Source organism: Elephas maximus, chromosome 21 (assembly GCF_024166365.1).
Source record: "Elephas maximus indicus isolate mEleMax1 chromosome 21, mEleMax1 primary haplotype, whole genome shotgun sequence".
NCBI classification, from domain to species: domain Eukaryota; kingdom Metazoa; phylum Chordata; class Mammalia; order Proboscidea; family Elephantidae; genus Elephas; species Elephas maximus.
This window is the reverse complement of record NC_064839.1, coordinates 17,304,804-17,331,395: the sequence shown is the minus strand read 5'-3', so window position 1 is coordinate 17,331,395 and position 26,592 is coordinate 17,304,804. Positions and strand designations below refer to the sequence as shown.

Genomic DNA, 26,592 nt, shown 5'->3' with positions numbered 1-26,592 from the left:
AAGTTATAAATTACCCTGGTGTTTTCTCTGGCATCAAAAATTCAAAAACTTAAATCTTAATTCTACGCGTTTCCATAAAAACGAAGCTGAAACAGTGCACGTTGTTTCCTATTTGTGTTTTCTTAACAGATTGTGTTTCAAACTATTCTCAGCTGGCTAAAATGAACAGTTATTCAATCTGGAGTAGTGTCTCATGAATCGTAAGGACTTACAGACGGAAGACAATAAGCGCTTTTCACTAACCTCTGCAAATTTCAGGTTACTGTTGATAAAAGACCATTCTAGCAACTGCTGAATTGTAGGAACACCAACTTTCTCGTTTTTTTCCATAAAGATTTGGTAGAAGTAACAATCCTGTACTTTTTGACCTGCTGATCTAAAAAACATGCAGAACAAACCACACAAAATCTAGTTTTTCAATGCATAATCAAAACACGCAGCTGTGCCAGCTGGATCTGAGAAAAACTGTGAAACTTATAGCACAACCGTGGACAGTGAGTACAACAACGGAGAAAAAGACAACAACTCAGACTGAATAATTACATGTACGAATGCATAACAACTTAAAAATGATCCCTTATTTTAATTTTTATATTGAAAAGGTCCTTTAGGGATCAGGAGAAAAACGATGGAGTAACATCAGTGTTATGGATTGAACTGGCCCCCCAAAATATGTGTTATAAATCCTCACATGTCTGAATGGGGCAGACCCTTAGAGACCTTCTAGTCCAAAGTTTTCTTTTCATAAAATGAAAGCCCTGAGATCTAGGGAAGGCTAATCACTTCCCAGCATGAATAGCCACTAAAATTCTTTACAGACTCTGGGTTAGCTATCACTAGGGAATATAATATAGATACAATATACCCATGTAATAAAAATACTCAGACCATGTACTTTGAGAAGTACTCAGTAATATGATCTGAAATTCTCCTATCTCTTTTGACTCATTGAAAAGTCAGACACATAAAAAAGGTATTGAATAAAAACAGTTGATTAAGCTAAATATTTTATTTAAAAGATTTAGTGTTTAAAGCTGACATGTGGCATATAACTAGATACAAGAGAGAACAATAACTGAATCATGACACTGTAGTCTGTACTCTGGAGGCCAGAATTTGAACGGCCTGAGAAGTTTTATCAAACAGATTAAGCACTATCTTGGCAATGTCTTCCAATTTTAATTCTTCTACGTAACATTGGTTCAAAATCCCAGGCTAATATAGGATAAAAGCAAGCTATTCCTGTACGTGTTATAACCAGTTGCCATGTTTAAGGGCTGATACATAAGATACTGAAATATTACCTATAGTTAATTCTATTTCTGGGCTTTCTATTCCGTTCTAATTTTGTACCAATATTACAATGTTTTAATGTCTCCTTTTTGTTTTTATAATAAAATTTTTGAAAAACGCTTCAATATTCTCATCTTGTAGAGAACTCTGAAATCACTTTATTGAACTCTGAAATCACTTTATTGAACTCTGAAATCACTTTATTGAACTCAAAAAAAATTCTGTAAAGATTTTGCTTAAATGCAAATTACTTTGTGAAAAATTAACATCTTTAAGATACTTAAGTTTCCTATCCTGAACACAATCTTTTTCATTAATCATATCACCTTTTAGTTCTATGCAAGTCTTTTTAAAAATCTATCTCCATAAAATTGATTTCTCAGTAGTTATACTTTCATTAAGGAGCCCAGGTGGCAAATGGTTAGATGCTCAGCTACTAACTGAAAGGTTGGCGGTTCAAACCCACCAGCCGCTCTGCTGGAGAAAAGACCAGGTGATCTGCTCCCATGAAGACTACAGCCTAGAAGACCCTTTGGGGCAGTTTTCCTCTATCACATGGGGTGGCTGTGAGTCAGAAACGACTGGATAGCACACAACAACAACAATATACTTCCATTAAGTACGAAATGATCCTTTTTTCATATTTGCTAGAAGGAATACAGAAATACTACTGATTGAAAAAATAAAAAGGTTATTTTTTTTACTTGACCAAATTACAAACTCTTTTTGTCAATTCCAGTAGTTGCTGGACAATTTTCTAGGATTTTCTAGGTATGCATATTACTATTATTATCTTTGAATAGATAAACATGTATTCTTGATGTTTATGTGTTGCGCCTTATTTCGTTAGTTAGAACTTCCAAAACAATATAAAACTGTGATATTGTCCCCCCTTTCTTCCTTCTTCTCATCCATCAATTTGACATTGGCATCAAACAGCATCACTTGAGGCATAGAGATGGGTAAAAGCATCTGTCTGTGATTAGGTTTTAGAAAAATATATAGTGTGATAGGAAGATTTTAATAGAGAAACCCAGGTTAAGAGGTAAAAAGGTCCAGCATTTAGGCTGTGAACACTCAAACTATCTGTAAACTACCTATAACATCTCAGTAAGAATTCTACCCCATTAGATTCAAGGCTTTCACTCAAGATGGAGTAAAAAAACCAAGTTAGCAAACTGAGAACATGAGAGCTAATTTAAGGCTAAATTAGTTCTTTGAGTGATGGGTAGATAAAAACTGTGTTCTCACAGTGTTTGATTAGGTTAGAGTAAGATTTCTTAAAGGGTGCATTAACTTAAATTACAAAAATATATCCAGTTTCATAAGAAAATGATTTGCAATGATATTTATTACTAGGTTAAAATTAAAAGCACATATTGACATTGGATTCATTCTTCAAGTTAAATGTGGTACTCTGGAGAGGAAAATGATTAAAATTAATTTACATTATACTCAGCAAGCATATAAAGGGTGCTAAACAAATATTATATTAAGTAATCGCTAATGAAATAATTTCTACTGAATAATGGCAATGGAAATGAGGACTATCTTTCCTATGCTTCTATAATAAAATAAAAAATGTACCTTATTTTTAACAATGGCTCTACCCTTAAAATATGGTGAAACAGGATATTCAAGAATTCTTCAGGATCTAGGAAAATATAAAAAATCAGATATTACAGACAAAGCCTAAAAATTACTCTTTTTATTTACAGTAATAACATTTCTATATTGACTTTAATTTCATAGATCAATATTATTTCCATTAATAGTATATTTCTCAAGTTTTCCTAAGGAAAAATACAAAGGCTAACTAAAGGTTATGATAAAGTACTATGTGTCAATTTTGTTACAGCTTTATTTCATTTGAAGGGGTATAATAACTCACTTATGGTGAAATAATTTTAATTTATTTGGGGAGAGGAGGTTGGGATAAATGGAATAAAGTCAGAAGAACGGCTCTGTTTTTTCCTGATATTTAAATAGCTGTCACACCTCTAGGCATTACACTTAGTTACAACACACTATTATCAAGTTCAAAGTCAAGTGTTCAATCCCTGAGTAAACCCATTATCTAGGAATAGATGAAAACACTGACTATAAACTCAGTCCCAGCCAGCCGTGTTCTAACTCCCTTTATAGCAAAACTAAGTGAGAAAATGTGGAGGGCTCAAAGCAACCCTTCGCTGCCAAAAAAAAACAACTCGGGATATCATTACTGGATAGAAGGGTAAGAGCTTTTTATTTATTCGTTTAGTATACTAAAGCCATCCAACTTCTAATTTTTTATTATGCCACACCATCATTCACTTTTACAAGAGAGAAAGTATTTACAAAAAGGGGAGAAAACTGTGTATCACCTAGAAAGAAGTTCCTAATTTAAAATCAAACTCCGAAACCACCCACACGCATTTCAGCCAATAATCTAGCATATACTTTTGAGTTACGTTTAACGCATATCCTGTACGTTAAGACAGCCACCTTTTTCTTCAGAGGTAAATCCTGACGCAGCCCCCACTTTTTCAAGTATTTTCCTCAGTTTCATAATTTTTGTGGCACACACGTATCCATATCTGTTAACAAAAAATATTAGGTTAGAATAAGACTCTCTAAAAGGGTTCATTAACTTAAATTACAAAAATACTTATATCCAGTTACGTTAGAAAATGATTGGCAGTGATATTTATTACTGGGTTAAAATTAAAAGCACAAATTGACGTTGGATTCATTCTTCAGGTTAAATGTGGTACTCTGGGGAGGAAAAGGATTAACATTGATTTACATAATACTCAGCAAGCATATATACCTTAAATTACGTAACCAAACCCAAAAAACCAAACCCACTGCCGTGGAGTCGATTCCAACTCAGAGCAACCCTAAGCACAGAGTAGAGCTGCCCTATAGAGTTTCCAAGGAGCACCTGGTGGATTTGAACCACCGACCTCTTGGTTAGCAGCCGTAGCACTTAACCACTACGCCACCAGGGTTTCCAAATTATGTAACACACCTTGATAACCACACGTTTCTTGTACAGCCCCAGTATGTCAAAAATCAATAGACCAGACAATTATCTTCAAGACTACACTAGGGGCTTCTTCCTGAAGTTTGAAAAATTACAGGTCTAGAACTAGGATTATCTCAGACACTATTATACCTTAAAAGCAACTGTCATATACTAATACAAGAAAAATTATTTTTAATAATAGTTTATGATGACTTATTTTTAATATTATTTGTCTAAGAAATTAAAGCATTTACTTTATACAACAGAAAATACCATTTTCGGAGAGGCAGTCCTTTTAATATTAAAGGCTGAAATAGCCACCTAAGGAATGGGAAAGGGAATTGATAAATTGAAAACCCCAAATCTGCAATCAAGCCAATCACTGCAGTTATGTTTTCTCATAGTATGTAAACATACAGGAAGCATTCAATATGTTTAACATCAATCCTTGACAAAATTCTAATTCTAAAATGGCTTCAAAAGAGACCTAGAGGCCACATAACTTTATAAGGGCAAGTCAGAACCAGCTAATCTCATATCCATTTTTTATAATAACTATTCTTTTTTTTTTTTTTATTATTCATTCATTTGGAGCCCTGGTGGTGAAGTGGTTAAGAGCTCCGGCCATTCACCAAAAGATCAGCAGTTTAAATCCACCAGCCGCTCCTTGAAAACCCTAGTGGGCAGTTCTACTTGGTCCTATAGGGTCGCTATAAGTTGGAATCAACTCAACGGCAATGGGTTTAGTTTATTCATTCATTCATTGTAATCATATATACTGAGCATCTAACACTTAAATATTAATCTAACCTGATAGCCACTGAGAATATAAAAATAAATCAGATGAAAAAGACAGAGTCTCTACCCCTGAGAATCTTATAGTGGAGAAAAAAGCTATAATACAGACACAGGAAACTTGAACACAACAGGGCATCTGAAAGTTCCTTACTGTGGACAGGGTGGCAGGGTGTGACTACTCATGATTCGTAACTGGTTGGATAACAGTATCCAAAGAATATACATTAACTGGCTCATGGGGTTTTGGAAGGAAGGAAGGAACACACCGCAGAGTTCCGGGTTTGACACGTCCTGATCTCATATCAATTACTTGAGGAAAAAAAAAAAGGTATGCTTAAAAAGTTGTATATGACAAAAAGTTGATGTAAAAATCTAAGATTCATAATTATCTTAGAAGATGAAAACTATAGTCATTTTGATCATTTCAGAATTTAAGAAAAACAAATGCTCTAAGCAGGGAAGCTTGTTCTCTTGTAATTGATTTTCCTGGTCATATTATGAAGTAGGTCATTCTCAATGCTCATTATATTTCAATATTCTGGGTTTTTGAGCAACCTCTTGTACCAGACTGGTTTTTATTTTACTTGTTAAATAAGAAAAGTATGTCACAGATTTTAAATTTACCTTAATGAGGGATTTAAATTACATTGTTTGCTCTCTACACTCCTGAATGAACAAATCTGTTTCATGATCTGCGGTCCTAATTCTTCACAGTTTAAATCTGTACTGGCCGGTATCACACACACTACTACTATCACTTATCAAAAGTCAGTACGAGATGTCTCCTGTCACTGGATTAGTACCATTATAATCACTTTCTGTGGCCAGAGAAAGACACATTTACAATTCCTAAACTAGGAAATGAAAAGAAAAAAATAAAGAAGCCTAAATATATTCCTTTAACCAAGAAATGTGTTAATAAAATACATATTGTTTGCTTCCAATATAAACCCGTAAAAACCAAACCCCATTGCCGTCAAGTCGATTCCAATTCATAGGGACCCTATAGGACAAAGTAGAACTGCCCCAAAGGGTTTCCAAGGAGCGGCTGGTGGATTTGAACTGCTAACCTTTTGGTTAGCAGCTGAGCTCTTAAACACTGTGCCACCAGGGCCCTGTTCCTAACAGAAGTTAACAACTAGCTATTCTATAAATAAAAATTTCCCCTTGCTCCTGCTCTGACAGGGGTCACTATAGAGGGTCCTGGACAGAGCTGGAGAAAAATGTAGAACAAAATTCTAACTCACAAAAAAAGACCAGACTTACTGGCCTGACCGCGACTGGAGAAACCCCAAGAGTATGGCCCTCGGACACCCCTTTAGCTCAGCAATGAAGTTACTCCTGAGGCTCACCCTTCAGCCAAAGATGAGACAGGCCCATAAAATGAGACTAAAGGGGCACACTAGCCCAGGGGCAGAGATAGGAGGCAGGAGGGGACAGGAAAGCTGATAATAGGGAGCCCAAGGTCAAGAAGGGAGGGTGTTGACATGTCATGGGGTTGTTAAGCAATGTCATAAAACAATATGTGTACTGTTTAATGAGAAGCTAGTTTGTTCTGTAAACATTCATCTAAAGTACAATTAAAAAAAAAAACCAAAAACTTCCCCTTGCTCTTTTTCTTTCAGATGAAATTAAGTTTAAGAAGCCAAACTACACCAATTTGACTAAGAAGCATGATTACTGTTAGGGATAGATCTGGAATAAACTATTTCAGAAAATAAGAATCCCAAGTACTAACTATATCAGCTTTTCTAAACCTATAGCAATTGCTAACCTGTAACATGTTCTACCAAATCGTTTAAACCATTTCCTGGCATACACTTTGTATTACAGATTAGCCAAATTTAAGAAATTAAACAAGCAAAGGAAGGACCAAACATCAAAAAATATATATATTAATATTTCATCAAGAAAATTAGTATTTGCCCATTTCCTACTATATGAAACAGGGTATAAGTTAATCACTGTGCCAAAAGTAAAAAAAAGACAAAAGAAAAGCAAATAAGATGCCATCTAACAGCAAAATAACTATATATGTTCTACTTACATTCTCAAAGGATTAACAATTTCCGTCCTCAGTAGTCCTTGAGTTTCACTATAATATTCTACATCATTCTTTTCTTTGGGTCTAAGTAACACAGTGTCCAGAACAGAACTAAAAGCAAAGAGGCTGCAAAATAAAAAGAACATGCTCGCTCATGCTGTAAACATACTATTTTTTGAGAAACAGGTTCTAAAAAAGAGAAGAGAAAAAAGCAAACTCTGGAGAACAAATAATATAAAAATTAGTGTTTTTCCTTAACTCAGTATCCAAGAGCCCTGTTAAGATTCCCATGGTTCAGTCATCGGGACCTAGAGACCCCTCCAGGTTAAGAAGAATACTAACATCAGGAGGGCAAACTATAGACTGACGGTATTTAAGGATAAAAACACACATAGAGTTTATTAAAAAAGAAAACTTGTTTGCAAAAGTTGAAAGAAGGTCTGCAAAGCTGAGCAAACTACAGACAAGCAGCTGGTGGCGGAAGTGTGGAAGCGACTCCCCAGGACGAGCACACGCCAGCGCGCATCCCCTCTAGGGACCATACTTCTCTCTCTCCACGCCCCCTGGAGAGGATCCGAATTTCTTTAAATGGCAAAATCACTTGTGCGTGACTAACAGCAGTAACTTGCTGGTATCTAAGAAAAAGAAAACTTGGCTAATTGAGATTTTTATTAGGAAACCTGAAGAATATTATAGTCATGCTGTGAGGCTAACTTTTATCAACACATCTGAAAGGCTGGAAGTATTCTGCCCCCACAGTGGCCTGTCCCTTCTCTTCTTCCCCTACTTTTCCCATTTCAGCATCCCACAATAACATTTTTTTCTTAGGACATGGCTGTCCAGGGCTGGCAGGTGACACTGAACTGAGCTGGCTGTGTACTTGGTTCAATCTTCCGAGTCTAAAGAGTCTTGTCATGTTGGGCTGTTCCATTTTGGAGTAAACTGTATCTATGAGGGCAACAAACATGTAGTTCTCCTGAAAACAATCCTTTAACATGAAGTTACATTATGATTGCCTCCACCTGTAAAACAAATGCGGCTCACACCAGCCAGTGGCGTACTGCAAGTCCTGCTCTTCAGTATGTGCCCAAAGATTGCTGTATTTATTCTCCTCAGTCACACGATTCCCCAGAAATCCTCAATAACGCTATCATTGTAATATCATTGTTCACCTTTTACTCAGCGTTGACTGCATTACTTTTTATATTAATTTTTTGGGTATAGATACATGAAACATTCAATAGCTTCCAAAGAGTATATAATGAAAAGCAAATCTCCCTTTCTTCCCTGACCTCCAGCCATCCAGCTTCTCAACCAGAGGCAGTCAGCTGTTTCCTTCACATGTATACATACGTACATTCATGTACACACATACACACACACACACACGGATGTCCCTGCCCCATGACACTGCCTATTCTCCTACTGCATCAATTTGAAACTTACCAGAATAAGGTCGAATCTAAGTAACAAGAATTGTAATGACCCTGGATCCCTTTCTTCTTTCCAATCATTATCTCTAGACCTTCTTTTTCCATTTTTGGTGGAGTATTTTCTTCTACTACTTCACTTAAGTAGCCTCCAAATGCTGAAAAGATAAAAAACAAAAATGAATTCTTTTAAACTATTATAATATGTACTCCACACACATCTCTTCATTTAAAATATATTTTGATGTTTGATACAAAATTTGTTTCTCAACATAAAACTATGCTAAAGGCAGGCTCTCACTAACTCTTACACAGCTTGGCTTGTAAAAAATGCTACTGTTTGTTTTCAACCTCTTTTCCTCCACAGTTTAAAAAATCCTTTATTGTATTAAATAATATGTAAAAAAAATTCTGCCGAGTAAAATATTTTCCCCTCAAATATTTTATTATTTGTCCAAAGATGCTTCAAATTTGAAAAGAAAAATAATTTCAAAGAACTACTTCACTGTAATGAAAAATCTTTTTCATAAATATGGCTTTCTAGTTATACCTTCTTAACCCTTAAGATGCTTTACCGCTATTACCCAAAACTGGAAAATTGCATTGAGAAACTGGAAACTGCCACCTATTACAGGTAATGTATCCTTCCCCAACTGACTTAAAACTACTTCCTATAATAGTGCTGATTTCTTGATAAGAATACGCTTATTAATGTACTTAAATGATTCATTAAAAGAGGAAAATCAGTGCCCAAAAGGCCATGTGTCAGTTTCCACCTCCTGTATCATTGAAAATTAATGGCTGAACGGCAGCTAACAACCACAACAGTCGACGGGAAGAGAAAAATAAATCCCAGTATTTTTCGCTTTTTAAGTCCCCAACACTTTCCCTGCCTATTACTTTTTAACAATTTCCCCTGGTAGGATAATAACGACCAATAAAAACCACTGTAACCTTCCTATACCCCAACTGAGAATTTTTACTGGTTTAAAGCTCAATGAACACTGGCAAGAAACATATTAAAATGCTGTCACTGTCACACTGCAAAATGACAGGAGCTAGAACTAGAGTCATTGCGGACTGGTAAATAATTGAAAGGTACCCAGATACCTAAGGAGTTACAGCGTTCGATCTGATTGGAGACTGGCTGTAGTGATGCAAATCTAGAATCAGGTCTGCAGCTCTTGAGTTTCACAAAGAGCGCCTTCTTCAGGGCACAGGTGAAATACCGAGTGCCCCTAAAGGTTCCGTCTGTGCAGCCTGCACATTCATCCTCCTGAAAAAGAAAGGCTTCGATTTGCGTGATTCTGCATCTTGCAAAGATAATATACAAAGAATGAAGGTTCCTAAGCTCTGTTCCCAGTATACCCTTTCTCAGAATTCCCTCTCTGCATCTGGACTGAGAGCTCCATTGGGAAAGAGGAGTTGACTCCTCAGTGCTTCAGCCTACAGCTGATGATTTAAGAAATTAATTCTTTAATCCAACGTGAAGTCCTTAATGTGTCTCCTTTCAGAATATATGCATAAACCTTCTCCGGCTAACTGTCTTTCCTGAACCATTTCCACAAGTATTAAAACTGGAGGGGCAAGAAAGGGAGGAGGAAGCTATTTATTTTAACAACCCAAGAAGAAAAATCAGTATTCACTAGACTGGAAACAAACAAAAAAAGAACAAGAAATATAATTAAATAAAACCTAAATGCACTCAAATTCTCCTCTCCTGCTCACAAAATATCAAAACAGTATGTTCTCCTAATATCCCAAGGGAAAATCTTTCCTTCTACAAAAGATCTCTAAAAATGGAGATTAATCTTAAAGCCAGTGACGTAACTATTAGAGCTGATTAGGGGATGGAGACAGAGGGGAAAAAAGAAACGCTGATATAACGGATTTGATTTCCTTACTGTACTCTCTTTAAGCAAATAAGCCTGAACATATTTGCTTAAACATCGAATTTTACTCCTTAAACGTACGGTGACATTAGGAACAAATGGGTCATAAGCTTAATGGGAGGCAAAGGGAAGTCAGTCATTTCTCTAGTGATGGCCTTTTGGACAAATACAACATTTAACCAAATGACATATAATAGGAAAGAATCTGTATAAAACCCCAGATGGAAAGGAATTACAGTTTTTTAGGTCAAGTTAAATTACCAGTTCTAGTCCAGCTAGTACTTCATTGAGTCCTGGTGGTTGACCAATCCAGCGGATCACCCCATAGAAAGGAGGGTTCTCTTTAACTTCAGCCAGAGAGCCTACTTCTAGACCATGCGTGTTACCAGAGGATGTGGCCAAGGGTGGGCTTTCCTGGACAGGTGTATTGTTCAGCTCTCCCATCACGGACTGAACTGACAGAGAAAGCGGACTGTGGCCAATACTCCCATTGGTATTGGGCATCTTTGTCAGACTAAACGGTAAGGAGTGAAATCTGTTCTCGCTGGACAATGAGTTCATGGAAGGAGGCTGTAATGGTGGTGAAGAATGTCCAAAGTCTGGAGATAGCTCAGTCAGTGATTTTGCAGGGTCTTCAGCAACTATGAAAAAAAGCATTCTTAATTAGAAAACTGTACTCAAGGATATTAAATATGCATTGCTTCTCTAAAAATTAACATACAGGTCTACTCCAACTGCCCCCTTGACAACTCTACCAGGATTCTCACCGGCATCTCAAACTGAGCAACTCCAGAACAGTGTTCTTGATTGCTCCCCGCCCACCTCCAAATTTTTCTGCCTCGGTAAATGGCACCCAATCATTCAAGCTAAGAAATATCTATTACTGATTGATATAAAAAAGATTACATTCTTTGCCCACAATACAATTAAGTTAGAAATTTGTACAAAAAGATACCAAAAATTTAAGAAACGTACTTCTAAATAACTAATGGATCAAAGAAGAAATGTTAACATAAATTTTTAAAATAAAGAAGAGCAAGAGAAAAGGAAGAAAGGGAAGGATGAAGAGAGAGGGACGGAGGAGGAGGAGAAAGAAAGAAAGAAAGGGAGAGAGAGAAACATAATTTGTGGAACACAGCTGAAGTAATATTCATAAAGAAAATGTATAGGCTTAATAGCTTATTTTAGAAAAAAATAAAAGTTAAATATTAATGAAGTAAGCATCCAACTTAGGAAGTTAGAAGAAGAGAATATCCTTCCAAATAGTAGGCAAGAGGAAAGAATAAACAAAAGAACAGAAAATAATTAAAGAGAAAATGAAGATACAATAAGGACAACCCAAGCCAAAAGCTGTTTCCTTAAAATGGATAATAAAGTTGTAGATGTGTTTTACCCACAATTTAAACAAATTCATGTGACAGCTTAAAAGTTATTACAGAGTTCTACAGTGCTCTTAAATTCTTATCTTCATTTAATGTGCACACAATTACTAAATCTAAGTCCTGTGCTAAACACTAGGAAATCAGCAGCTGGCAGAGAAGACTGGCAAGTAAACAAAACAGTTATGACGACACTTTACCTAACCTAGGAGAAGTGGGAGACAAGAAGAAAGGCTTCTGCTAAGCAGATACCCAAGCTGAGATTTAAGAGATGAACAGAAGTAAACCAGACCACGAAGTAGGGGGAACAGGAAGCAAAATGTCCAGGCACCAGAGACATGTGCAAAAAAAAAAAAGAGAAGGCATGGCATATACAAAGAATGGCCCCACTCCAGTAAGGTTGGAGCAGGGGTGGAAGGGGGAAATGGCAGAGAAGAGGAAGAAGTCATGTCAAAAAGAGTCCCATAGGCCAAACTAAGGAAAGTGGTCAAGGGCTAGGAATTAATAGATACGGAGCAAAGAAGAGACATGAGTGATGTGAAGGGAAGCATAGGTAGTGATTAAGATGTTGAGCTCTGGTGTCATATAGACCTGAGTTGAAACACTGGCTCCATTATTTACTAGCTGTGTGACCTTGGGCAAGTTATTTAACTTCTGCAACAAAACAGAAAATAAAAATACCGACCCTCATCAAGTTGTTATGAACATAAAATAAAATAATGCTATAAAATGCTTAGTATGATGCCTGGCATGTAGTAGGTGGTCAAGAAATATTAGCTACACTGATGAGAATGCTGAGAATGATGACAACTGTTACTACTGTTCAGAATAAATTTTAAAAGAACGAGACTAAAGGCGGAGAAACCAGTTAGAAGATCATTGTATGAATCCAGGTGGGAACAAACAAGGGATGTGAACTAAAGCCACAGCTGCAGAAATGAAGAAAAGGGGGAAGATCCCAGTGATGATGAAGAGAAGGAAAGGCAGAGGACTAGTGACAAGTGGATGTGACTAATGAGAGAGGGAGGAAGTCCAGGATGAAGCCTGAGATAGAAGCTGGACTTATGTCTCTACTTCCTCACTCTACATACCTTAGAGCACTCCAGTCTGGCCTCTGACCAAATTCCTCCACCAAAACGCACTTCCAGGTGGCCAAATCAATGGGCACTGAGTGGTCTTCATCTTACTTGTCCTCTCAGAAGCATTCAATACTGCTGTTCACTCTCTCCTTGGTCTCCTTGACCCAACTAGTTTCCTAGTTTTTCCCACATCCCTCTAGTCACTTTGTCTCCTTTGAAGACTTACTCTCCTCTCACCCAGCCTTTAAGTTCCTCAAGGCTCAGTCTTAAGCTATGACACCTCATAACCCTTCATACTCTCTCCTTACGTGATATTACTGACATAACTCTAATCATCACATATATGCAGATGACCTACAAATGTGTTATTCCAGCTCTTCTCTTCCAAGCTCCAAATCTGTACATTCAACCATCCACATGACGAATCACCTCTAGTAAGCTTAAAAGGCCCCTCCAACTCAATGTTTTCAAAATCTAATTAATAATCTTCCTCCACCACTATCTAAGGATGCAAGACAAAAACCAGGAGTCATCCTTGCCATCTCCTTTTTCCTTAACTCTTATTTTCAATCGATCTGTGAGTCTTGTCAACTGACTTGCTAAACATCTCTCCTATTTTTCCACTTCTCTTAAGTCTCCTCTTCCACAAGTCTAGCCCCCACTATCACTGAGCCCAGGAACAGCCTTCAGTGGTATACCTGCATTCACACTGGCCTCTTTTTCAACCTTGGCAAACACCTGGCTTCATTTTTCCATGAGGCCTCCACACACGCCGTTCCCTCTGCCTAACCTGCTCTTCTGAGCCCTTGCACTTTATCTTCTACTCCTCCAGTAAATGCAAGCTCACATCACTTCCTCAGAGAACCCTCCCTGAGCTCGAAGTAAAATCACCCTTTAATATGCTCTCGTAGGTCACATGCCTCCCCTTCATTGCACGCATCCCAACTGCAAGTTTATATTCGCTTCTGTGATTGCTCGATTAACTTCTGCCTGAACAACCTGATCATAAACTCAAAAAAGGCAAGGACAATGTCTTTTTTTCTCATCATCGGTGCCTAGAAGAATGCCTGGCACATAGGAAGCACTCAATAAATATTTGTCAAATGGATGAACAAAGAAAATAATAAACCAGGAAAAAAAAAATGATACCTCTGAACCGAAAGAAGGCAGGCTTTAAAAAGTACTTTAAAGAGGATAACAAAGACCCATAGAGGAAAGTCTTTAAATGATCCTATTGATTCTAAAGATCTTCTGCCCTAAACAGATCAGTTAAAGGAAGAGACGAAGCTACTAATACATTTTTTAAATGTTTTTATTCACCTTAACATCAATGCAGTTCAAATTGTGTACAATATTTGAGTTCAGCAATACCAGTAGTCCCCAACTTACGAGATATTCAAGTTACAACCAGCCACATTTAGGATCATCATTTTTGGGTTTTTTTTGGTATATCTTAACATTAGTAATAATGTATGCATCTATTAAAATATATCTGTAAGTTTGTATGTAATGTTTCCAACCCCCAAAGACATATAAAGATTGGATTTATAAAGATACTGATAATAAAAGGCAATAACAATGAAACTAAAAAAAAAAAAGAAATGAGGTTATCAATTTATGTCACAACCAACTTTCGACAGAGATGTCAGAACAAAACCCCTTCATAAGCTGGGAACTACTTGTATTAATAAAGAACGGTCTAGTTATTCTGAAAACTACAAATATTGGTGAAAGAGCCATTATTCTCTGATGAGTTAAAAAGAGAGGATCATCATAAAGAACACTAAAATTATAGATTACCTTCATCAATGTACCACGTATTTTTTGATTTGGATTGTGGCTGTGAATCAACAGAAGACCCATTTAAGTTATAAAATAATTCAGATCTGTTTCTATTTCCAGGGTCTGAGGTAGAGCCTACAGAACAAGAAAAGTTCCCTTTAAAAGTAAAATCAATATGGTATGAAAGCTTTTCTTTAATAAGAAAAATTAATATGCATGTAGAATCAACAACTGTTTATATAACAATAGATAGGCAAACCCAATTTTTTTTTTTTTCTTGAGCTTTTAAAAATGTGGTAATCATTTTGGTAATGTCAAAAAGACTCTTCAGCCCATCAGTCAACACAGGAGGTGGACAGGAGTAAGTCGAAAGTGTGGTCTCTTTTTTTTTTAATGAACTCCTTTTAGAAATTGTTTCCTATACTACGGCTTGTTTCCAAATGTCAAAACTCCACAATTTCATTTGATGAACTTGTTGGTTGACGAATTTAACCTATTATTTTAAAACAGTTCCTTTCAGAAGAAGGTAATCTTCAAATGCTGTACACAAATAAATGTACAAATTAAGTTTAAACATATTTAAAATTTAAGCATTTTGGAATCATTGGTGATCAAATATTTGCTTAATTCCTTCATGTCTTTGAAAAAGTGAAGCACTATTATTTCTTACACACTAAAAAAACCAAACCAAAACCAAACCCACCGTCGTCAGTATAGGTAGCTCCATGCTGTGTACACATAACTAAGATCTGCTAAAACATAATTAGCACAACGTGTTTTAAGAAAATCTTTAGGCTGCTTATATTTAGGTGCGAGTGGCAAGTTTGAACTATATACATAGATCTGGAGGATAAAATTAAAAATGCTGTTGCCTATATACATGCTGCTTAATTCTAAGTCTCACAGGGTCCAATGTCACACGAACTATTTTTTACAGTACAATTTCTTTCTAAGCGAGCCAAAATAGTTTTGTTCACTAGATAACTGAGGAAAAATTTTCTTTTCCTAACACCCCATCTGAGTTGTAACAACGCCCATTCTTACAGTTTTTTAAATGAGCTGTTTAGCTTGTATAACTACCACCCTATAAATCTATAAAGAATGTGAAAGCTAGCAAAAAAAGAAAAAAAGCTCAGAACACCACATGTATTGTGGGGGAGTTTCTGGAAGAGAAACAAAATTTTTTGCTTAGCGTTTGGAATTTAATTTGTGCTACTTCTAGTTAGCAAAATCCACATAATTAATCTCTAGCATACATTATCCTACATAATATTTTCCATACCTGATTATTTTATACAGTTGTAACTCTAAACTATATGTACAAATGCAACAAGGAGGGGGTTCCAGAAACCAGTTAATTCTGGGCCAGCAAAAGACACAGGTCATCACAGGAAACTATCCATTAGCTAAAAAAGGCTGGGGACTCCTGGCTTAAGCAATAGCATCTATATAAAATTTTGGTTTAATGAGTCAGAACTGACTCAACGGCACTTAACAACAGCAACAACAACAGTAGTCACGCATCGCATAATGTCCTTGGGCAATGTACAATCGCCTATACGTCTGTAGTCCCGTAAGGTTGTAACAGAGTTCAGAAATCCCGAACAGAGTATACTGTACCTTTCTATGAAAAAACATGAAAGAAGCACTTCCAGATACACTCAAACATCTTTCATACAATAATACAGTAATAATAATAATGTTTTGATGTGCGTCGCAAAGTAGCATCCATTTGTTATTATGAACCATTGCATGTACCTCAAATTTTTAACATAATAGAGACAGACTGACACGGTGGCTGCAACAATGGGCTCAAGCATAACAACGATTGTGAGGATGACACAGGACAGGGCAGTGTTTCGTTGACAGCACCTAACAACAACAAAGGCTTTATGGGGGTTGGTTTGTAACTAAAGGTTGTACACAAGTAAGTCATTTGTAACCCGGGGACGACCTGTATATAATATGGTGTTTGCACAACATCCAGGTCACATAACATATTGTGGACGTTAAGCGACACGTGACTGTGCTCAAAATGTTTAAAAGAAGAAAGTCTACATACACGTTAAGGATTAATACCTTTTAACCTCTTTTAATCCTACAGCAAATCAGTTATCACAAAAATGACGGAGGATTGCACTCTATGAATTCATACCTGTAGCCTTTGGTTTATTATGACTAGATGAGCCTTTGTCCCCAACACCTCTTGACATAAAGGCAAGTTTGGGAGGCCTCCTTTCCTGTGTCACGCTATCTGAAACAGTAACGCGTTTTTTAAAGATAAAAGCAAATTCTTATAGAAGAGAAATAATCATACAAAGACAAAAGCAACAAAAAAAAAAACCTTTTTGAAATTTTTTCTAAAAAGGTGCATTTTCACAGAGCTTAACAAATTTTTTTTTATCAAAAGTATTCAGAGAGATAATACTTCAAAAGAAAAAAAAAGTCAATGTCGTACTTAAAAAAGCAATGTCTACAAGAAAATACAATTCAGCCAAATGCTTTAATCTCCTAAAATTTAATCACTTGTAGTCAATTTGCTTGATGATTTAAAACACTACCAAGAAAACCTTATTCATATTTTTTGCAGTATTTACCAAACTGGTCTCACCAGAATACCCCCTATGTATTACGAAGTGTCCCACACTCCACTATTTCTAGAAAATACAGATTTCTCTACTGTATGACCCTCAGAACCTTTAATATGCTGATATCCTCTCAGAGAGGGATATGGTAAGCTTATGTGCTCACATTTTTTGTGCTACTCCGCTTAACATCTCAGAGTAATATATTTCATGGAACACAGTTTAGAAAAATCCTGTTTACTGGTTAGACTATAGATTAGTTTTTAAAAACACAGTATGCTAAGAATAACACAAATGTATATACAAACACATACATATAAACAAGAAAAATACAATTATACACAAATTAATGATGCAGAAACCCAGAGACATACAACAGCAATACTTTCAAGGAAAGCACTCAAAACTTCTTTTTGAAATACGAGTCTAATAAATTTGGCAAACTTGTTTTGATACAAAAAAAAAAGCCCAAACCCATTGTTGTCGAGTCAGTTCCAACTCATAGCAATCCTACAGGCAGAGTAGAACTGCCCCATAGGGTTTCCAAAGAGCAGCTGGTGGATTCAAACTGCTGACCTTTTGGTTAGCAGCTAAGTGCTTAAAGCCCAGTAATGTTCATAGGCTATTTGCAAATACTGACTGAGCAAATGTAGAAAAGTCAGTCTGGAAAGCTTTTCCCTGAAAAATTCAACACCACATCTGTGGAGTCTAACCGTGAGGACTCACACCTGATAAAGCTGTGTATCAGTGAAAATGGTATCACCCACAGTGTGTTTCTGAGAGTAGGAGAAAAAAAAAATATATGAAATTTTTTACATTTTAAACACAAAGAGGCCATTTAAAAAAAAAAAAAAAGTGAATCATACTGAATTAATTATATAAAACTGATGCTTGTTAACTTTTTTCCATAGTTGGAGGGGGAGGAGAAAGCATTGTTAAACTACATCTTCAACTTCTCAGAATACAATCAAACGGAATATTATTTTAATTCAAAAATTATACTGAATCGCCATGATTTTACTCAAGTGATATATTAAAAGGAAAGCTATTTACTAATACATTTATGGTGTTACCATTCAGACAGCTCCAAATATCACATATGACAGCTCACTGTAGAGGGGAAGAACTTATTAGTCACCGGCAAAGGTTCTCAAATTATATCATGTAAATTAAGAAAAATAATCCCATTAACAGTAATTAATTGGCATAAAAGTTTATTTTAATAAAGATATTCACATGTATACCATTATATATATATACATATATACATATATATGCACGTAATAAGGTTTGTAAAAAATGCCGCAAATGGTCTTCCCTTTGTAAACACAGCAACTAGCAGTACCCAGACGGTCATATGGATGACACCATGGGGACAATACTGCTGGTAATGCTAGGGAGGGCTGCAAAGATGGGGAAGGTGAGCTGGAAGGCATCGGAGTTGGGAACCGTGGTTACCATCTGTCTGCTGAAGACTTTGTCTTAAAAAACCACCCACTGCCGTCAAGACTTTGTCTTAGAGGGCTCAAATGTTGAGTTTGAAGAACAGGACATTCCAGCAGATTCCTATATAGATAAAGGGTCATATGCCCCATCTAACTTGCCCTCCAACAATCATATACCCAATATGTCTTGATATTTTGTCACAACTACGTTCATGAACTAAAACCATTTGGATCATGAAACAAAGCCTTCGAACATAAGTGGATTTTAAGAGTTTGCCATCTCAGGAAGAGGTAGGCATAGGAAGGTAGGCAAGATAAGAAACATATTCAGCACACAATTTTGTGAGATTAAAACAATCATGGTTAAGAGATATAAGAAGTGACAGAATGATGCATCTACCAAAAGGCAGGTCTTATTCCTGATAGCCAAAGCTGGAAACCATCTGTTCTATTAAAGAATGGAAAAACAAATCTGGCCTATCATATGATGGAATACGACATATCAATTTAAAAAAAAATGTTGCATTTATGAAATAAAATGTTGTTGTTACGTGCTGTTGCATCCATTTTGACTCATAGCAACCCCACAGGGTTTTCCAGGCTGTAAGCTGTATAGGGGAACCCTGGTGCGTAGTGGTTAAGTGCTATGGCTGCGAACCAAAAGGTCGGCAGTTCAAAACCGTCAGGTGCTCCTTGGAAACTCTATGGGGCAGTTCTTCTCTGTCCTATAGGGTCGTTATGAGTCGGAATCAGCTCCATGGCAGCAGGTTTGAATCTTTATTGGAGCAGTTCACCAGGTCTTTCTCCCATGGAGATGCTAGGTGAGTTTGAATCACCAACCTTTAGGTTAGCAGCCAAGCACTTAACTGTTGTGCCACCAGGCTCCTTATAAAATGAAATACAACGCAGTATTTTTTTTTAATTAAGTAGGCAATTTATGTACTAACATGAAATTATCTCTATTAACTTAAAAAGGAAGGCGCAGAGGGTGGGAGCCAAGATGGCGGAATAGACAGACGCTTCCGTCGAGCCCTCTTTACAACAAAGACCCGAAAAAACAAGTGAAAGGACTGTATTTGTGACAAGCTGGGAGCCCTGAGCATCAAAGGCAAGCTTAGACAATGAACTGAGGGTCAGGGGAATGAAGAGACCGTTCAGAAGTGGAGAGGAGTTACCAGACCTGAATCGCGGGGAGCCCTCAGGCACCATTTCCGGAGCGGCTGCGGCGGCAGTGGGCTGGTCCTAGCGTTCGGCTGCAGTTTCCTCAGGGAGAAGCAGCCAGGCACACAGCCCACTCACACCTCTGGAACCTGAGCAGAAGGGCGCTCTCGGCAAAAGCTAAGTACTTGCCTATATTTTACCGTGCCCCCACCCCCACCCCATCCCAGCTTCAGCAGCTGAATCCCTAGGCCTGAGATAGACCCTGGTGAGCACCTAGAGCCGTCCTCCTGGCCTTGGGGAAGGAAAAAATTTCCAGCTGGGGGGAGAAGACAATTTGTTAGCTCCATTAACTGGGGGAGCTCAGGACAGAAGCAGCTCCTGTCCAGGCATAAACCACCCGTGGACCTTGAGCACCTTTCCCTTCTGCATGGACCTGTGTGGGCCTATCTTGGGAGAATAGACCCTTGTTGGCAACCTCCAAACATTTCAGCGATGCAGTGGAGAGGTGGGTGTTTGACGTTTGACATTGTTTTGCCTATTAAACAAGGTCCTCATCTACCCACATCAGGGACATAAGGACTGATGGCTCCACTTGGGTCACCCAGCCACCCGTGATAGGGGCCCAGGGATAACTGGTACCTCCCCGTCCTTACAACAAAAACTTTGGGTGCCCATGGTCCCTCTGAAGAACCCACCCACCAGCACTCTAGGGAACAGAGACGTGTTTTCCTCAGAGACACTTGGGGGTCGGTTCTCAGCCCCCTGCCTTGTTCAGAGCATGACCCCCCGCTGCAATGAGATACGGGTACACACGCCAATCACCCCTGCCCCTCTAATACTGTAGGACAGAGCCTGTACACACACTTGATGATCAGCTACCTGGAAACCTGAGCTGAATTCATACAAGAAAATTGAATGGACTCCTAGACTGATATACCTGATAACAGCTCTAGCCAGTTGGGGACAGAACACCACAGCTCCAAAGGCGAAAATGAACAAGCTAGCTCGCTCAAGCAACCCATAGGGGTATACCAAAATAAAACAAAGCAAGCAGCTATGACACAGTAAGCAAGCATAAACTAATACAATAACTTATAGACGGCTCGGAGACAACAGTCAATATCAAGTCACATAAAGAAACAGACCATGATCATCTCAACAGGCTCTCAAAACAAAGAATCCGGGGATCTTTTAGATGAAAGTGCATTCCTGGAATTACCAGATGCTGAATACAAAAGTTTAATATACAGAACCCTTCAAGACATCAGGAAGGAAATGAGGCAATACGCAGAACAAGCCAAGGAACACACAGATAAAGCAACTGAGGAACTCAGAAAGATTATTCTGGAACATAATGAAAAGTTGAATAAGCTGGAAAAATCCATAGACAGACAGCAATCAGAAATTCAGAAGATTAACAATAAAATTATAGAATTAGATAACTCGATAGAAAGTCAGAGGAGCAGAACTGAGCAAGTAGAAGCTAGAATTTCTGAACTCGAAGATAAATCACTTTGTACTAATATATTTGAAGAAAAATCTGATAAAAGAATTAAAAAAAATGAAGAAACCTTAAGAATCACGTGGGACTCTATCAAGAGAAATAACCTACAAGTGATTGGAGTACCAGAACAGGGAGTGATAACAGAAAATACAGAGAAAATTGTTGAGGATTTGTTGGCAGAAAACTTCCCTGATATTGAGAAAGATGAGAAGACATCTATCCAAGATGCTCATCGAACTCCACATAAGGTAGATCTTAAAAGAAAGTCACCAAGACATATTATAATCAAGCTTGCCAAAACCAAAGATAGGGAGACAATTATAAGAGCAGTGTGGGATAAAAGAAAAGTCACTTACAAAGGAGAGCCAATAAGAATAAGCTCGGACTACTCAGCAGAAACCATGCAGGCAAGAAGGCAATGGGATGACATATTTAAAAAACTGAAGGAAAAAAATTGCCTGCCAAGAATCATATATCCAGCAAAACTGTCTCTTAAATATGAAGGTGAAATTAAGACATTTCCAGATAAACACAAGTTGAGGAAATTCGTAAAAAACCAAACCAAAACTACAAGAAATACTAAAGGGAGTTCTTTGGTTAGAAAATCAATAATATCAGGTATCGACCCAAGACTAGAACACTGGGCAGAGCAACCAGAAGTCAACCCAAACAGGGAAATTCAAAAAACTAAAAAGAAGATTAAAAAAAAAAAAAAAAAAAAAAAAGCCCAACACAGGGTAATGGCGATGTTATTATATAAAAGAAGACAACATTAAAAAAATAAAGAGGGACTAAGAAATATAATCATACACCTTCCATATGGAGAGGAAGATATAGCAATACAAAGAAATAAAAGTTAGTTATAAATTTAGAAATCTAAGGGTAAATAACAAGGTAACAACAAAGGAGACAAACTATCCTACTCATCAAAATAAAATACAAGGGAAAAAGATAGACTCAGCAGAAACAAAATTAACAACAAATATGAGGAAAGGACAATATATAAAGAAAATCTACTCAGCACATAAAATCTAGTGGGAAAAAGAAACTGTCAGCACACAAAAAAAGACATCAAAATGATAGCACTAAATGCATACCTATCCATAATTACCCTGAATGTAAATGGACTAAATGCACCAATAAAGAGAGAGTGGCACAATGGATTAAAAAACAAGATCTGTCTATATGCTGCCTACAAGAGACATACCTTAGACTTAGAGACATAAACAAACTAAAACTCAAAGGATGGAAAAAAATATACCAAGCAAACAACAATCAAAAAAGAGCAGGACTGGTAATATTAATTTCTGACAAAACAGACTTTAAAGTTAAATCCATCAGAAAGGATAAGGAAGGACACTATATAATGATTAAAGGGACAATACACCAAGAAGATATAACCATATTAAATATTTATGCACTCAATGACAGGGCTGCAAGATACATAAAACAAACTCTATCAGCATTGAAAAGTGAGATAGACACCTCCACAATAATAGTAGGAGACTTCAACACACCACTTTCGGTGAAGGACAGGACATCCAGAAAGAAGCTCAATAAAGACACAGAAGATCTAAATGCCACAATCAAACAACTTGACCTCGTAGACATATACAGGACACTCTACCCAACAGCAACCAACTATACTTTCTTTTCTAGTGCACATGGAACATTCTCTAGAACAGACCACATATTAGGTCATAAAGCAGCCTTAGCAGAATCTAAAACACTGAAATATTACAAAGCATCTTCTCTGACCATAAGGCCATAAAAGTGGAACTCAATAACAGGAAAAGCAGGGAAAAGAAATCAAACACTTGGAAACTGAACAATACCCTGCTCAAAAAAGACTGGATTATAGAAGACATTAAGGATGGAATAAAGAAATTCATAGAATCCAATGAGAATGAAAACACTTCCTATCAGAACCTTTGGGACACAGCAAAAGCGGTGCTCAGAGGCCAATTTATATCAATAAATGCACACATCCAAAAAAAAGAGGGCCAAAATCAAAGAACTATCCCTACAACTTGAACAAATAGAAAGAGAGCAACAAAAGAAGCCCACAGGCACCAGAAGAAAACAAATAATAAAAATTAGAGCTGAACTAAATGAAATAGAAAACAGAAAATCAATTGAAAGAATTAACAAGACCAAAAGCTGGTTTTTTGAGAAACTCAACAAAATTGATAAACCATTGGCCAAACATTGACAAAAGAAAAGCAGGAGAGGAAGCAAATAACCCAAATAAGAAATGAGATGGGCGATATTACAACCCACACAACTGAAATTAAAAGAATCATATCAGATTACTATGAAAAACTATACTCAAATTTGAAAACCTAGAAGAAATGGATGAATTCCTAGAAACACACTACCTACCTAAACTAACACAAACAGAGGTAGAACAACCAAACAGACCCATAACAAAAGAAGAGATTGAAAAGGTAATCAAAAAACTCCCAACAAAAAAAAAAGCCCTAATCCGGACAGCGTCACTGCAGAGTTCTACCAAACTTTCAAAGAAGAGTTAACACCGCTACTACTAAAGGTATTTCAGAGCATAGAAAAGGATGGAATACTACCAAATTCATTCTATGAAGCCACCATATCCCTGATACCCGAACCAGGTAAAGACACCACAAGAAAATTATAGACCTATATCCCTCATGAATGTACATGCAAAAATCCTCAACAAAATTCTAGCCAACAGAATTCAACAACATATCAAAAAATTAATCCACCATGACCAAGTGGGATTTATACCAGGTATGCAAGCCTGGTTTAATATTAGAAAAACCATTAATGTAATCCGCCATATAAATAAAACAAAAGACAAAAACCACATGATCTTATCAATTGATGCAGAAAAGGCATTTGACAAAGTCCAGCACCCATTTATGATAAAAACTCTCACCAAAATAGGAATTGAAGGAAAATTCCTCAACATAATAAAAGGCATCTATATAAAGCCAACAGCCAACGTCACTCTACATGGAGAGAGCCTGAAAGCATTTCCCTTGAGAACGGGAACTAGACAAGGATGCCCTTTATCACCGCTCTTATTCAACATTGTGCTAGAGGTCCGAGCCAGAGCAATTAGGCTAGACAAAGAAATAAAGGGCATCCGGATTGGCAAGGAGGAAGTAAAATTATCTCCATTTGCAGATGACATGATCTTATACACAGAAAACCCTAAGGAATCGTCAAGAAAACTACTGTAACTAATAGAAGAGTTTGGCAGAGTCTCAGGTTATAAGATAAACATACAAAAATCACTTGGATTCCTCTACAAAAACAAAAAGAACATCGAAGGGGAAATCACCAAATCAATACCATTCACAGTAGCGACCAAGAAGATAAAATACTTAGGAATAAATCTTACCGAAGATGTAAAAGACCTATACAAAGAAAACTACAAAGTACTACTACAAGAAACTAAAAAGGACCTACTTAAGTGGAAAAACATACCTTGCTCATGGATAGGAAGACTTAACATAGTAAAAATGTCTATTCTACCAAAAGCCATCTATACATACAATGCACGTCTGATCCAAATTCCAATGTCATTTTTTAATGTGATGGAGAAACAAACCACCAACTTCATATGGAAGGGAAAGAAGCCTCGGATAAGTAAAGCATTACTGAAAAAGAAGAAGAAAGTGGGAGGCCTCACTCTACCTGATTTCAGAACCTATTATACAGCCACAGTAGTCAAAACAGCCTGGTACTGGTACAATAACAGACACATAGACCAATGGAACAGAATTGAGAACCCAGGTATGAATCCATCCACATATGAGCAGCTGATATTTGACAAAGGCCCAGTGTCAGTTAATTGGGGAAAAGATAGTCGTTTTAACAAATGGTGCTGACATAACTGGATATCCATTTGCAAAAAAATGAAACAGGACCCATACCTCACACCATGCACAAAAACTAACTCCAAGTGGATCAAAGACCTAAACATAAAGACTAAAACAATAAAGATCATGGAAGAAAAAATAGGGACAACGTTAGGAGCCCTAATACAAGGCATAAACAGAATACAAAACATTACCAAAAATGATGAAGAGAAACCCGATAACTGGGAGCTCCTATAAATCAAACACCTATGCTCATCTAAAGACTTCACCAAAAGAGTAAAAAGACCACCTACAGACTGGGAAAGAATTTTCAGCTATGACATCTCCGACCAGCGCCTGATCTCTAAAATCTACATGATTCTGTCAAAACTCAACCACAAAAAGACAAACAACCCAATCAAGAAGTGGGCAAAGGATATGAACACACACTTCACTAAAGAAGATATTCAGGCAGCTAACAGATACATGAGAAAATGCTCTCGATCATTAGCCATTAGAGAAATGCAAACTAAAACTACGATGAGATTCCATCTCACTCCAACAAGGCTGGCATTAATCCAAAAAACACAAAATAATAAATGTTGGAGAGGCTGCGGAGAGATTGGAACTCTTATACACCGCTGGTGGGAATGTAAAATGGTACAACCACTTTGGAAATCTATCTGGCATTATCTTAAACAGTTAGAAATAGAACTACCATACAACCCAGAAATCCCACTCCTCGGAATATACCCTAGAGAAATAAGAGCCTTCACACAAACAGATATATGCACGCCCATGTTTATTGCAGCTCTGTTTACAATAGCAAAAAGCTGGAAGCAACCAAGGTGTCCATCAACGGATGAATGGTTAAATAAATTGTGGTATATTCACACAATGGAATACTACGCATCGGTAAAGAACAGTGACGAATCTGTGAAACATTTCATAACATGGAGGAACCTGGAAGGCATTATGCTGAGCGAAATTAGTCAGAGGCAAAAGGACAAATATTGTATAAGACCACTATCATAAGATCTTGAGAGATAGTATAAACTGAGAAGAACACATACTTTTGTGGTTACGAGGCGGTGGGGGGGAGAGGGTTTTTTACTGATTATTTAGTAGATAAGAACTGCTTTAGGTGAAGGGAAGGACAATACTCAATACATGGAAGGTCAGCTCAACTGGACTGGACCAAAAGCAAAGAAGTTTCCGGGATAAACTGAATGCTTCAAAGGTCAGCGGAGCAAGGGCGAGCGTTTGGGGACCACGGTTTAAGGGGACCTCTAAGTCAATTGGCAAAATAATTCTATTATGAAAACAGTCTGCATCCCACTTTGAAATG

General features: G+C 37.1%; 1 protein-coding gene across 7 annotated transcripts in view; it reads right to left on the bottom strand.

Annotated features, from left to right (window-relative positions):
• CYLD (CYLD lysine 63 deubiquitinase) overlaps positions 1 to 26,592 on the bottom strand; it is a 65,421-nt gene that overhangs the window by 4,648 nt on the left and 34,181 nt on the right. For 6 of the 7 annotated variants that reach the window (XM_049863628.1, XM_049863630.1, XM_049863629.1 and 3 more), the window contains 9 exons: positions 16,860 to 16,958; positions 14,723 to 14,839; positions 10,726 to 11,105; positions 9,683 to 9,848; positions 8,589 to 8,730; positions 7,146 to 7,268; positions 3,778 to 3,869; positions 2,881 to 2,947; positions 244 to 376 (listed from right to left, as the gene is read on the bottom strand). In XM_049863628.1, coding sequence (XP_049719585.1) covers positions 244 to 376; positions 2,881 to 2,947; positions 3,778 to 3,869; positions 7,146 to 7,268; positions 8,589 to 8,730; positions 9,683 to 9,848; positions 10,726 to 11,105; positions 14,723 to 14,839; positions 16,860 to 16,958 — 1,319 coding nt within the window. The remainder of the gene's footprint in view (positions 1 to 243; positions 377 to 2,880; positions 2,948 to 3,777; positions 3,870 to 7,145; positions 7,269 to 8,588; positions 8,731 to 9,682; positions 9,849 to 10,725; positions 11,106 to 14,722; positions 14,840 to 16,859; positions 16,959 to 26,592) is intronic. The other variant, XM_049863634.1, reaches the window with a different exon arrangement.